The 15,434-nt window shown below is 36.2% G+C and overlaps 1 protein-coding gene across 2 annotated transcripts in view; it reads left to right on the forward strand.

The window, feature by feature from the left end:
* WWOX (WW domain containing oxidoreductase) overlaps window positions 1-15,434 on the forward strand; it is a 528,024-nt gene that overhangs the window by 109,607 nt on the left and 402,983 nt on the right. For both annotated transcript variants that reach the window (XM_086620786.1, XM_086620787.1), the window contains exon 6: window positions 3,481-3,569. In XM_086620786.1, coding sequence (XP_086476912.1) covers window positions 3,481-3,569 — 89 coding nt within the window. The remainder of the gene's footprint in view (window positions 1-3,480; window positions 3,570-15,434) is intronic.

Consider the following 15,434-nt stretch of genomic DNA (forward strand, 5'->3'; position numbering starts at 1 on the left):
ACGTGTCAGCATAATACAATTATGACACATTAGATCAGGATTTGTGGCATACCATTAACAATCAGTTCTGAATGTGGATTACAATTATAGTTACGATGCCTTTTAGCAAAAAAATGTTTTTTTAGTTTTATTTTTTGTTGAAAAAAAAGTTTTCTTTTTCTACAAATACCACAATATGTGCTACCTAGGCTTATATGGAATGAGGGAAAACATTATAACAAGGGTAATACTGAGCTACTGTAAGAAAACAAACAAAAACCCTTCTACTTGTCATTGACTGGAGATACTCTTACATTATTAAAACATACCTTGCAAGAATATTGCCTTATTCATAGCTTTTTTTAAAAGAAAGTGTAACATAGAAGTGAGAGTGGGAAAATTTGAAATGAAAATGAGTTGGTACTAAAGGCTTGGCATTTCACATTCTCAAACTATAGTAGGAATTGATGGTCTACAAAATACCTCTGTGGAGTGAGAGGTGCTTGAATCTCAGTTGACAAGGGAGAATCTGAAACAGGAAAGTTGGGGAACTTGACTAAGCTCACGATATGTAAACTGAGTCCTTCCCCTGTTTGCAGAAAATACTGATACTTGCCTTTTTGCATGCCTTCAGAAGCTGAGGTGACAGGTTCTGATCTGAGTGCTTTGGATGTCACATGCTCCCCTTTCTCCTATGAGGAAAACAGAGCAAATGGGTGTCTCCGTGCTCAGTATGTACCTTGCGTAAATATGAAGGGAATACAGACTGTCACTATCAGGTTTTTAAAAAGCAAAAGCATGGAGAAAGTTAAAAAAAACAAAGAATTTGCCTTTTGGCTGTTCAATGCAAGGAGTTACTAAACCCAATCTTTTTTTTTCCTTCTCCATTTTTCTTTATTTAGGCCATTTTAGATACAATTTCTTGAATTTCTTGACAAATGTTTTCTTTATCTTTTTCTGTAACTGTATGCATATCAAAGCTAAAAGTAAAAAAGGTGAGGTAGTGTTAAATTGTTTAAAATAAGTTATCTTATGGCTGATGAAAGGGGAGTATGAAGAGAAAGGTGGTCTCATTTCATTGATGGAACTATTATACAAGAAACACTTGTAGTTTGCATTTGCTATCTAACAGTCAAGCATTTATCACTTTCAATAATTTATTTATAATTTTTAAATTTCTGATTTTTACGTTTTTAGTATATTCATCCACAAATCCAGGTCAATCTTAGACTGTTTAATTTCTATTTCTGAAAGTATTTTGGAGGCGTCATACTTCTTTTTTTTTCTTTTGGACTTGAAATATATGGACACCTTTCTTCCGTTCTTGGAATCAGTAGCAGAAGCCTAACACTTGACACCAAGAGGAAGAGCACTGCCTGAGCAGTATGTGGATTTGAATCTGCGTCCCCAAGAGGACATTAACTCACAGCTTCTGGTGTAGTCTGTTGAACTACCCAATTATTATTTTTTTTGACTTGCCCCCTTATGTCCCTATATTTGTAGCACTCTTGTCCTTTTACCCTTGGAAGAGGCAAGAGAACGTTTCAACTGAGGAAATTAGAAGCAAAATAAACCCAATTATGCACGCTGCTTCTCTAGTAAGTAAGCAGCTTTGAATTGCAAAGTTCAGAGAAGTTGTGGAGCTCTGTTGCCTAATACAAGGCAGCATCATCTTTCTCCAGTCTCTGACCATCAAACAGAAGGAAGTATTTACACAGTGGGGCAAGATGAATTCCAGAATGATGTGCGTCTTGTGAGGGTAAAAAACTTTACATAATAAGTTGGGTTTAGCATTCTCAGACTTTATCAATTGAGACTTCCTGATGGGAACTGAACGTGTCGAAATTTCAGTTGTATTTATTTTGCTGTCCTGATAAGCCTGGCTGGAGTGGAACAAAAGGAATTTGGGTGACATTCTGTTTAAACGCAACCTGTAAGGTAATTGTAGCAGGCAGAACGGGTGCTAGCAAAATAGAAAACAGATGTAGCGAGAAAAGTACCAGCTGTAATGAAAGGGGATCAGATGAATTGCTTGAAGTTGAGAGACAATGGGAGCACTCTTCTTGGCTTCCTTCTGCCCTGACATGTGTGCAGCTTCCTTTTTGTTCCTCCAGAAATGCTCATTGTATAACCTTGTAACCACCACAGCAGATCCCTCTTTGCACCATGGTGCTAACAAAGCTCCTATTTCCTCTCCACTCAAATGATGCCTTTGATTCCATAGTACCACTCTATCTGCTCCGTCTTTTTCTTACTCTTTCTTTTAGCAGTGCTAATGTCTGGTCTGAACCATCATCGTTGTACACAGGTGTAGGTAGCATGTTGGAATTACATGAAGTGTCCCTGTAATTTCTTTTTTTCTGAATAAGCTGAGCAGAGTGGACTGAATGTTTAGGTTTGGGGAGAGTACAGGGCTTTTGCCAGCTTTCTTCTATGTACCGGAGAGTTTGTGTAGTGTTGGGCAACAGTGAGTCTAAAAGTGAGAGTGAACACAAATACACATGTTCATAATTCCTTAGGAGATCTACGTGAGTTATGTGTCATGATGGTTGGTATTTTGTAGAGAATCATAGAAGTCTTAAAGTCTAGCATTTGTGGAAGAACTAAAGGCAACGGTTGGGTGTTGTGGTGTAGACACAGTCAAATGAAAGCTGCAGTCAAATGAAAGCTGCTTCAGGACTATGACTTGAAAGAACCACCATCCACTTGATTCTGTGATGATTTTCACTTTATTGGTTGCCATGAATAGACTTTTGGTTCATTTTGCTCTGAGATTTGGAGTGTAAGCATTTCAAAACATCTGAGAACAGAGATCTTAAAGATGAAAATATTGAGAATTGTTTTGGTGGTGCCTAAGGTTAACACCTTCAGGTGCTGTCATTTTGTGGGATTGCACATCATCTTCTAGGTGAAAAGTTGGTTTTAAGTATATATGAAATTTCTTTAGAAGATATTATGCACTGGTAAACTCTTATTGTACAAAGAACTGTGTAGGCTGATCAGTTGCTTTCTATGCTAATTTTATACTCCCTTTTATATGACCTGCTACGAACAACAGATTGTTTTGGATTAATATATGCAAGTTTGAATTTAGGTGGTTTTTACAGAGTATTTACTCAGTATTTTTCTGTTGGTATGGTATGTAAAAAATACCATGCTTACTCTGCTTTTTATTCAATGAGTTAACGTAAGTTTTACAAGCAAAATGGAAGAAAAAAGATACATGTTAACCTTAGCACTACTTTGTGTCAATATATTGTATTATAGACAGCTGTGTGTTATATAGTGTATGTCTTAAGCAGAACCACGAAATTGCAATGCTACTTTTGGCACTAAATGTTGTGCTTGTCCATTCGTGTTGATGATTTGTATTCACTTTGTGGTTATAATGTTAAACAAGGAAATTGGACAAGTTTCATAACACATTTGCTGTAACATGATACTGTGAACTAAACTTGCTGTTATTTATCTTTTTTTAAAATATATTTTCTCTTTTTCCAGCATAAAGCCAAGGTAGAAGCAATGACCTTGGACCTTGCTTCTCTTCAGAGTGTGCAGCGCTTTGCTGAAGCATTCAAATCCAAGAATGTGTAAGTACTCAGAAAATTACATGTAATGATTTCTTGTTATTTTTAATGTCTTTATCAGCTGAGCACAGTTGGCAGAATTCACCATAGTTGGACTCATCAGCAGCTACAGTTCATGAATAATCTTTTCACAGGAAACTTTTTTAACGTAAATTAAAGATCATTTGTTTTCATCTTAAAAAAAAATAATTACATAATAGATAATAGATGTCTTATTATTCCATGTGTAGCCCCAGCTTTAAAGGGGGCATTGATACTCCTGTGGCTATTAAAAAAGGCCAAAGCTGAACTGCGTGAAAACCAGCTCAGGCAACTTTTATCAATTTTGCAGTGGTTTTGAAGAGGTCAGGGATGAGCAATTAGTGCACTCTTTGTCTTACTTTCTTTTATAACCTTCTCCCTCTCTTTTTATTTTTAAAGTATTTTAAAAAATAGCTCTGTGAGCCAGACAGCTGCGTTTTCCAGAACTATATCTGGAATACTCCATATTTTTTTTTTTTTTAAAAGAGGCAGAACAGTGATAATGATGTCATTTAACGACAGACAAATTTATATGGAGATAATTAGGTTAGCTTCCAAATAGTTTGTTTAATTTAGCTTGAACAGAGCAGTGAATTTCTGAATTGAAGAAATTATTTGAAATCTTCAACAATCTCCTGAAAATAAATTCCACACTTTGTGCTTTTATCCACAGTTTGACCCATTGATTGTTGCGACTATTCAAACTTTTTCAAAGTTTTTTTTCTGCAAATATTTCTGTAACACACACACATCTCACTGTACTTCTCCAGAGAATATGGCCTCTTAGACAGCTTTGAAAATATATTGTCGTAGGGAAAATATACAAAAAAGTGTGTTTTTTTCACTTTTGAAATACTGCCAAAGCTAAATCTCACATGGATAGACAGATGACATTTTAGTACTTATAGGTCTTTCAGATTCAAAGAATTGTCAAAACTGGGTTCTGACACAAGTTCCTTTACTGCCAAAATCCTTGGTAACAATATTTTCTTATCATATATCATCTTCATATATTACAACTTTCTTGAAATAGAAAGACAAATCCTTGCAGTATTGCTGCTTTAATACAAACTCATTTCATAATATAAGAATGGTAAGTGTTTTAATTTAGCTTCTTCATGCTTTTAATATGCTACATTGCTTTAACAACTCTATGGTAAACTGGAAAGTTAAAACCACCCTTCTTCCAAGTGCAGCTCGTAACTTGATTTGTGTGTTGTAGATCATACCGTAGTCATCCCAGCTAGTCCATTTGGTACACGTGTTTATAAATCCTTAGAAGTGAACGTGCTTAAATGAATTTTTGGCAAAGAACTTATAAAACGAGAAGATATAGAGTCAGTAAAGATCTAGAATCAGTAAAACCTGTTTTACTTTTGTTGGCATACGTTGTTTTACCAGCATAGGCCTGTTAAGCTACATTGTCAGTGATGGACAGGTTTTACTAATGTTTCACTCTCATTTTATTTGGAAAAAATTTAGTAATAGATGGCATTTATAGCCCCTACCTTGCCTTCAGATGTTTATGTCTTGAATCTGTGCTCAGATGTGTGTGCATCTGGCAGGACTACTCCAAGCATTATAGGAAAGTCTAAGGTTTATCTGTTCTGAAGCTTGTGAGGTTTTGACCAAAATTAATTTCCAGTTATATTTTGTTTAAAGTCTGAAGCTGGATGGAAACCAGACCCCACACATTGCCTGTAGCGGTAGATCTTTTATCTGATACAGATAAAGAAGAGTTACCTTACAGTCATCTGCACTGGCAGGAGAATGGACTGGAAGACCTAGTAGGTCTTTCTGGCTCTGATTTTTTGTGATGTAACTATGTCTGGTTATGATCAGAAAAGCAATTATATGGCAGTAGCATCTTAGTACTACAGTGCCAGCCCTATGTGTTTTCCAGCCCTAATGTACACTAACTACTTTTGTCACTTCGTTTCTTTGTTTTGCTGTAGTGTCCAGAGGCTTTTGTCAGATCAGTGATTGCTTTGCATTAGTAGCTTTAGGAATAGTTGAGAGAAATCTTACAGGCTTCAGTGACAGATTGAGTCTTGTTCTTTATGCTTTGGCAAGCCTGTCAGCTGGTAGCTTAACTTTCTTAAAAGGCTTTGGTATCTTTGATTCCATGTGCCTTGTAGGAGAAGGCGTACTGTGATACGCTCTCCCCAGTTCCCATGAGGTAACTATAAGTCCTCTTAATGGCCACAGGAAATATGTTATGACTATAGAGTTTTCTTTCTTACAAAATCTCTTACAAATTCCTTGATAATGAAGTACTAGGAAAAGCATATAAAGTATTTGTTTTTTTTTTTTTCTAAACAAAACGATCATTTGAGTTATGAGTTGTATAGATCATGGTTTCTGGGAAAAAACTACAATAATTGTAAAGTGTGGAAGAATTTTATATGAATGCACACATTTTAATAAAGATCCATATTTTTAGTTCTCACGACACGTATGTGAAGAGGCCTTTAGTGTTCAGTGGTGAATATCTTAAACTTCTGGGTGCAGATAGTTTTATTGTCTGTTTAATTTCTCCAGCCCACCATTGCTTTCTGGGACACTTTGTTGTTCTGCAGAATCTGTTGGTTTTGGTGACATCTGACCTAATAACTGAAAATTTAAAAAATAGGTAATATGTTTGCTTGTCTTTTCTGGGACGCTTCATGGCTCTGGGTACTATTTTTTTCAGCAGATACGAGGGTGTACTCATAGTCACATCATAACTATGGGAACCTGTTCTTCCCTGGTTGATAGCTGTTGGAAGAGTCTTCAAGGACTGTGTTTCACAGATCTCTTCCTGCGTGAGAAAACTAAAATGGAACTACTGCAGAAAAAAAATCTCTAAACCTCACTGAGTTAAAACATCAAAACTAATTGCAGCTAGAGAATGTGGTGGTGATGAGAGTGCAGGGAACAGAGGGAAAACTGCTGAGATTGTAAATCTTCTGCCTTAATCAAATAACTTGTAGAGAAAAAAAAAGCCTTCTTGAATGCGCGTGAGAATCTGAGACATTCTAGAAACTGCATGAAGAATGAAGAAATGCCATCCACTGCTCAGGAGGAATTTAACAGGGACTGATTTCATACAGAAAACAAATGATGCAACAGAGAGAGCATTGAGAAAAACATAAATAATAAACGGGAGGAAAGAGTTGCTCTGGAAAGAAACATTTAATATAAATTGTCCTTGTTTGAAAGTAAAAAGTCAACTGATTCATCTTCAAGTTATCATGCTTCTAAGAGATTTGGTAGGAGTCTTTTTTTTCATTTTGGATTTGTTAGGTATTGCAGCCTTGTCCACAGATAAAATTTTGAGTCAGAGTATATAAACACTGGTAAAATATACTGTATTTGTATAAATATATTCTAGAAAATCCTTCATCCTCACAGAAAAAAATATTTTTTTGTTTGCATTATCTATATTCTTGAGTCAATACAGCTGTTTCTGAGACTTTTTTTAATCCATGCATTTTCAAATAAAGCTTTGTGGGAGAAGGGTTTTGCAGATTATTTTAGATCTTGCAGTTCTGTGATCGCAGCAGAATATAAACTTTCCTTATAAGCAGAACAGTGCTCTCCAGTTTTTCTTGCTCTCACAGTTACAAAGATTCTGTGGGCAGAACAAGCTGAACGCGGTAACTTAGTTGGATCTCCCAGTTGTGTTTGGAAGAAGACAGAATAAAACAATATTATTGTTTAATTTCTTTTACTTCATTGTAACACAGCCTGAACACAATGTGACTAAAACATAAAACGGAAGTCTTACTTGATAAAAGCTAGGGCTGAAGGATTTACAGAGCAAATTCCTTAGAGAAAGCCAGTTCATTATGTTACAGTAATGGCAACTAATTTTAGGGTCTCTTGTAGTTTGAAATGCAATGTTCTTATTTCTGTGTTTTTTATCTGTGTGTGTGTTTTGCTGGTGTTTTTTTTGTCCCCCTCCTCCCCCGGCTATCCTTTAGTATTCCTGGCTTGCTGTCTGGAGATGCATTTGTCACTGGGTATTTCCACCAGGAGTGACAGACCTCCACCTTCTTTCCATGTGAAGACAGTGCTAGGATTAGGATGAGACTAGGATAAGAGGTCTCAGTGCACCTAAATGGCTGGATTTGTTCAAATTACTTCTTTTATATGTATCTAGTCTTTCCCCTCTGCTAGTTTCCAGCTCAGGCAGTTGATTGAATGTCTCTGTTATGGAAAATCAAATAAATGATCTGTTTATAATAATGTTTTGGGCTAAGACGGATTTGGCATTAGCTGATTTTGTGCAGTTGGAAGAGGCAGACCAACCAATCTTTCATATTAAGCTTTTGGAACTAAAAAACACTGAATTGGATCTCCTCTTCATTGACTGGGCACAATCTGAGGAATTATGGTTGGTATTAATCCACTTTATAGACAAAATGACTGCCCTCCTGTGATTGTGTGCAACATAGCATTTGAATTTGGCCAGCGTCGGTGTTCGATGGTTCAGTCTGTAGGGTTTGGTATTTGTGTAAGAGTGTGGATTCGTGGATGTGATACTTCAGTATTTATTTCCCAGTTTAATCATCACATATGTGACTAAAACCTTCATACTTTTTTGAGGGACAGCACTAATGTTTCAGTTCTAGAATTTCTGAAATAGCTACCTGTTGTCAATATTTACAATCATGTTATCATGGCATTTGCCTGGTCCTTAGCATAAGAACACTTCCATGATGAAAACAGTTAACAGACAGAAGTGAGCAGTAAAGTTACAGCTGAAATTTTATATGCATATTTAGTTTTGAGTGGTGCATAGTGCCACTTGGTTTGAATTAGTTATCTTCAGCCAAACAGTAAGACATCAATTTAATGTTCTCAATGTTCAAGGAAAAAAATGAAATTATCCTGAAAAATCTTGAATTACTTCAAAGATATAAAATAGTGCTTGCCAACAGCTACTGCTTAGAATTGTCTGAATTGGTAGCAGCAATTCACGATTATGCAGGACTTCCATGTGTAGATTTTCACAGTAGTTACTTTCCTAAACTTTAAAATAGGGATTTTTTTTTTTTTTGTGGTGAAAATTGGCATATGCTAACAGTTTATTCACTTATGCTGTGTGTAGAAATATGGAAAAGACAGCAGTTACGAATTATGATTCTGCATTTGGAACTTCAGTCTCTTCTTATTTCCCTAATCAGACCCAAAATGGAGAGGGCTAGATTTTCAGCTGGCTTCCTGAACTGGGGCCTCAAACTCTATGAGCACATTCATTTTTCATGCGGCAAGCAGAAGCACTCTGAAACCTTGCGGGTGCAATTAAGATTTCAGAGCCTGCTGAAAATTCACTCCAGAATACTGCTTTTCTGCATTTTCATGTATTATAACTGACATATTGCATGTGTGTTAAGTTGTTTTTTAATTCCAATTTAACCACAATTAAATCATAGACGTTGTGTGATAAATTCTATTCATACATATAAATACCTATGTAAAAATGAGATCTATTTAGCGAGTTGTTGCACAGACAACTTAAAAGATCCAGAAAAAATGAATATACGATTTAAATTAATTATTAGTGACTCCATTATGTCAATATGCTTAACGGTTCTGTAGTAGATGTATCCCTGTCGGAGATGATCGTTGCCACTGCATATTGTCTTTCAAAATTTGAGCATGTTTTCTAACAGTGTAGAAATGTGTTAACTTTATGAAACAGAAATACTTTCTGTGAATTAAAACTAGTAACAGTTGAGCTATTATATTTGTCTTATCAACTTTAGAATACAGTTGGCATTCTGACAGTGCCACTGAGGCACAAACTTCTGGACAACATTGTACATTTTGAGATATCAAAAAATACCCACATTGAATTAAGTATTGAAACATGCGTAGCTCAGAAGTCACTGTTGCAGACAGCACGTATCTTAAATTTAAATAAGATCAAAGGCCGACTGCATTTGAAACATACATAATAATATTAGGGTGAAACTTTTTTTTTCTTCTCTTTGTGGTAGTACTGTGACTTATGAAAGCCTAGGGATTGGCTTTCTGCATATATTTTCCTTTTTTATTTTTTTTTCCTTCTTTCTTCTGTTTTTAAGCACTTGTACACAATTACCCTGTTGTGGTAGCATGTGTCAAGTCATGTGGATCAAAAAACTGTTTCCAGTATTTTTTAAATTAAAAATCTCTCAAGCTTAACCCTTCCCCCCTTTTATTGGAAGCAGAGATCATGACATTTTCACCAGATCACCTTTCATTTCATCTGCTGTATCATGGAAATGTCTCCTGCCTCAGAAAATTCTTCTTTTTCTTTTTTTTAAGTAAAAATCCGTATTAGGATAAAGATAGGATGGACAGATCACCATAACTCTACATATAGGTGCATCTGCAAAAATGTGAAGTGTTTTTACGTATTACTAACAGAAAGATTTTGTTCGGTGTTTGTTACATAGTTTTGTGATTATAACTGTGCAGTCTAAAGTTTGCGAACTTGTCACTTGTCTTTGGACACTTTGCACTCTTTTTACTGTAACCCAACAAAGAAAACTTGATAACCCTCTAGTGGCTTTCTGCTTAGCACACTGGGTGTTCTAGGTCCCATTTTGAGCCATTTGTCTATGCTTGGGTCTAAGCTGAGTCCAAGATGGCTCATAAAGTCTTGGGTATCTAAGGAAGTGTATGACTTAATATGCTTGGTTAAAATGTATTCTGTCGTGAATAAACCAAGGATTTTGCAGCATTATAGCTTAATAGGTTTTTAGAAGATCTGTGTGTTTAGTTGATGTTGTCTTCTAAAAATTCTGAAATGTAAGGCAAGAGCAGCTATTTAATTACATATATATTAAAATGTATTTAGTCTGTTTAGTTAAAGGCTTTCTATGGGAGATAATGAAAACACATGAAGGCAGAGTCTTCTGGCACGTGAGTATGGAAGCCTTACTGCTGAGATTAGACAGGCCATGCATTTACCACATGTGTCTTAATCTTAGAATCCAAAAATTTGTGTTACAGTCTAAAAAGGTTGTATTTCTTCATTAGCTGTTCTCAAGGCACCAAAAATCCCAGGGGATGTCAAAGTACATTAATTTTTATCACAACATGGAATCTTTCAGGTCTGAATGGCAGCACGCAGCTGCTAGGGGCTTTCTGAACTCTGTAACAGCTCTATATATCTCTAGGCAAAACAGAGGAAGGAGTTGTCATTGGCAAGTGAAATGTTCAAAATCCATGAAGTGTTTTATTGTTTGAATGATCAGCTGTGGTCCCAAAAACATTTTCCAGGGAGTTAGCTGTTTTCAATGGGCAATATCACGAATATGTAATAAAAGCAGTAATTGACTGTCCGTGTGAGTTGTAGCTTTCTTTTTTCTAACAAGTACTTACTGTGTACAAATGAAATTCGTATATTTACAAGTATGTGCAGAAACAACAAATCATTCCATGATTATTGCAAAAATGAGTGTTCCTTTACAGCTGGCTTACGCTTATTTGTAACTCCTTGTGTATATGTGTAAATAATGATTTGCTATAGGGATTTTGAAAAAGATGCATGTGTTCACTTTGAGGTAGCAGATGTCCTTAGGTGAGCTGCTAAATCAAAGTTACCAGATTCTGGATATTTTCATTGATACTGTCTCCTTAGCGTCAGGGAGATTTAAACCAAAACAAAATAAAACATCTTTGCAAGGCATGGCAAGGAATGGAACAATGTGCTCCTCTTGTTGTGCCAGGGCTTGAGAAAAGGAAGAGGATGCAGAATGGAAATGCTGAAAGATTGAATGGACACAGAAATTAAATTGCAGAGCCCTATCCTATCCCTCTTCTACCTCAACCTGACTGCAGGACTTCCAAAATCCATACAGATGGAAGTATTTTGAGTCCCCAGGGATACAGAACTAGCAAAGATGCAACACTCTGACAAAGGAAAACGTGGTTTCTTGGATGGATTTTGGTTTGAAATGTGGTCCTGAGGAGGCATTGAGGTGAGGGAAGAGCAGCACTGACACCTGTTGTTAATATCAATACCCTGAGTATACTGTGTGCTGTCAGTCAGAGGAAATTTAGGGTTTGGTTATAGCTCTGCAAAAGGAAATTCTGAGCTGTGGATAATGGGCCCTCAAAAGGTGAGAGAGTCCCTGTTACGAACCTAATGGAAGGAAGAAACCCACCACACGCTTGTGAAATATAGTTCTTCCTCCTTCTCCATCCTGCTTTGTAGTTCAAAGTTAAAAAGCAAGTGCAAATACTAATTTTGACCTTCATTTTTAAGCAGTAATTCATTATCAAAAGAAAGTGGTTTACTGATTTAATGATACCAAATAACAAAATGTAGATTAAAAAGTTCCTAATTTCTCAGCTTTCTGGTATCACATACCATACTTGCAGTGGATAAATTAGCCAAGTGTAGGAGACAGATCATGCCAACAAATGAAACCTCATCCCGCTTTTCTTGTTTTGTGTGTAGTCTTTGTGAAACTCACGCTAGAGTGGAAGGAGGAATCCCAGCTTGGATCATTTTTGAGGGAAGGTGCTTCGGGCAGTGCAGGTTTTACTAAGGTTATTTTGAGGGCAACATTACAACTGTTTAAAGTGTTAAGTGTTTTAAAACGTTAAATGTTTAAATGTTTCATTATTTAATATTGAGTCTGAATTTCTCTTCAGAAGTTCAACTTTAAAATTTTCACAATAGTTGAAATTGCTTCTGCAGCCCATTAAGAGGTAGAATACACCTCTCAAACTCTTCTGTCCTCTCTGAGCTAAAATGACAGAATTTTTCTTCAAAGGAAGATAACTTATGAATATCTGGAGGTGTAAGATGATGTGGGATTTTTGTTGTTGTTGTTGTTTTGTTTTGTTTTTGTGTTTGTTTTTTTTTTCCCCATATGTAAGAAAACCTAATAAATGGAAACCCAGGACTAATGGAACTTTTCTGTTTAGTTCTAAATCTGTTGAGACCACTGTTCCTTCCTCAAACTTTTAGCAGCAGATTTTATAGAGGTAATGAATAATGATTGAGAGATGGCTGACCTACATGGCAGTATGCAGATGATGCATTATGAAGACATAGGGACAGCTGCTCAATAATTCCCATGTATTTGGTACAAAGGAAGAAGCAGAACAGTCTCAGTCCACTCCCATTAATCTCTTGGAAGTGGGGCAGAAGCATTTGCTGATCAACAGTGTCAAATCCTGCAAAGAAATCCAGTAGGATGAATTCGAGAGAATTTTCTGTGCTTCTAGCAGGAGGTCATTCGTCAGGGCTCTAAGTCCTGTGTCACTGGCTTGCCTTAAAATGAAGCCTGTCTGACGAGGATCCGCAATTCTGCCAGCTGACAGGTGGCAATCGAGGGTATTTTTGCTGACTTTTCAGTCAATATTTTCAGAAAAAAGGAGAGTTAGATGTTAAGTATTCACTTCCGAAATTAATTGAGCTAAGCAGGGCTTTTTTTTTTTTTTATTTTCATCAAACAAGTAAATATGTTTCGGTCGGTGTTAGATTATACATGGCTCTGAGATTTCCTGCTACTGTCTGACTCTTAGTGATTTTCTTGTTGCTCAGTTTCCCTTCGGTGCTGCTTGTAAAACTGAAGGATTTCTGGAGGTGGTTGTTTAACCACCTTTCCTTTTCCCGGAAAGCACTAAGCCTAGCCTGCGCGTTGGCTATTTCCTTTGGGAATATCGGCATTCCCTTATAAAAGGAAGTGTCTTACTCTCAGAGAAAGCAACATGGGTGTTCAGAGTTATGGGATGGAAAAATTCAGTGGGCTGTGACTTTACTTCTTTATGGAAGAGAAGTCAGAACTCTCTGCCTTCTTTGCTGGCCGTGACATAGGTCTACAGTTGCTTATGGGACTTTGGGGATATGGTGAGGCCTTTTCTGTTGAATTTCTGTGTAATTCCAAACAGTGTGAACTTTTCAAATCACTTGAGAAGTGCCCCAGATGGTGTGACATTCTGCTTCATGGGAAGATTTGAAAGTATTCCCTTTGCATAATTTCTGGTTAACTATTTCATTACATTTGAAATGGGAGAACACCAAAGCCAAAAACTCTGTTGACATTTTGGTGGTGTTTGTTTAACCTCCTAGTGAACAGGCTACGTTTGTTGAAAAATATTATTCTTACCTTTGCAAATCATCAGTAATTAATTCCCTTGGAAATATCTACTGCTGCACACAGCCAGCTTGGGAGGCTGCTGACAGATCATAGTTTTACATCAGGTGCTAACAAATTGATTATTAAATTTCATAACTAACTGATTTATAGCAACAACTTAATTTCCGTATCTCTCTAATGTATTCACTTACTGTATTTTCAGATAGAGCAGAGGATTTGAATTCCTTTGTTCCTTCTAATGCTGAATTGAGCGCAGCATATAAGATCTGAATGACTTGCCCAGTGCAAAGATTAGTGATGTATCACAGACTTGTGAAGTGCACATGATATTAGGTAGTTTTCAGCTGAGATATTCAGAATTAAGAATGTCCTTGTTAATTCTACATACTTTTTCACTTTCACTAAATTGGAGCTGTGCTTACCAGCACGGTGAGAGTTTTCTAGAGTTGCTGTATGGTTTGCAGTTAAAGTGGTGTATTCTTGAGTCTCAGTCATGCTGTGAAGGATAAGAAAGTCACTACACGCTATGATGGAGCAGCTTATGTTCAAGCCCCAGTACATACCTAAATTGTAATTGTAGACTATGTTAGCTCACTTGGTGTGATGTAAGTCACTGACTGAAGACATTTTAAGGAGACATTGGGGTAAATTTCTGAAACGCTCTGCAAGGTTTTAACTACACAGTGTTTCCAGAAAAATCAAATAGGTGTCATGGTTAGAGGAAGCAGCTCGGTAATGTTGATACCAGGAGTGCACGCTAAAGAAAAATTTCCTTTGCTGCTGATGTTTTGTGTTGGCCTTAGATGTGCCTTTGTTGTAGAAACACAAACTATTTTAAACCGAGGGGGGATTTTTTTTTTTTACCTTGGGCTCAGGTGGAAGCCTAATGTAGATTACAGCAGTGTTTTTAATGAACTTCTGAAATCAAGGTCATAGTTCTGCTGTCACTTAAAAATACCCCTGTCATAAGTAAAGCTGTAGTGCCAGATGTGTGGTGTGAATTGTCATGTATCTTAAAAATTTTGTTCCTGCATAATGATACGTCCAGTGATACAGAGCTCTGCACCGTTGAGATTAGAATCTGTCATCTGTGGCTGAAATTCATAACTATATGTTGGCTGTTGTGTGAGTAATCTCGTTCATTTCCTGGTGTGTAAATGTCCAGGTCGCAAAAACTTTGATGACAATTTTCAGTAATTGGACCTTTCTTAGCAGTCTGACGAGAGACACCGATAGCTTAATGGACTTGGATCCAAATCCGAGAGGTGGTTCTTTCTGAGCTAAAATGAAGCACAACAGCAGAATCCATTGATACAACACTATAGGTTTCTTTTCTGTGGTGTTTCCTAGAGAATTCAGTTTTTAATCATTTAAAAACAGTAATGATAGCTAAAAATAAAGGAATTCTAAAAGAGAATCTGATATTATCTTTTCGTTATGATATTAGTTTAAAATGTCTCTGTATGTACTTTTATATTTCTTCACAGATTTTTCTAACAGAATATTGTAAATACTTTTAACTTTACAATCTCTTTAATTTTAATTACTTTAATTTTAAAAAATAAGAGTAAAATGTTGTTTGAAAAATACAAATCTCATGAAAAGCACTGAAGTATAATTTTATTTCTTTTATAAAACTCAATTAAATGCTCTGACAATTTAAAAGTGACTACATTTTATAGTTTTATAATTCTAGAAACATCTTTTTAATTAATTGAGCTGACAGATTTAGGAATAGAGTGCATATTTTGCCTCT

The sequence above is a fragment of the Tauraco erythrolophus genome, chromosome 15 (genome assembly GCF_009769465.1).
Source record: "Tauraco erythrolophus isolate bTauEry1 chromosome 15, bTauEry1.pri, whole genome shotgun sequence".
NCBI classification, from domain to species: Eukaryota; Metazoa; Chordata; class Aves; order Musophagiformes; family Musophagidae; genus Tauraco; species Tauraco erythrolophus.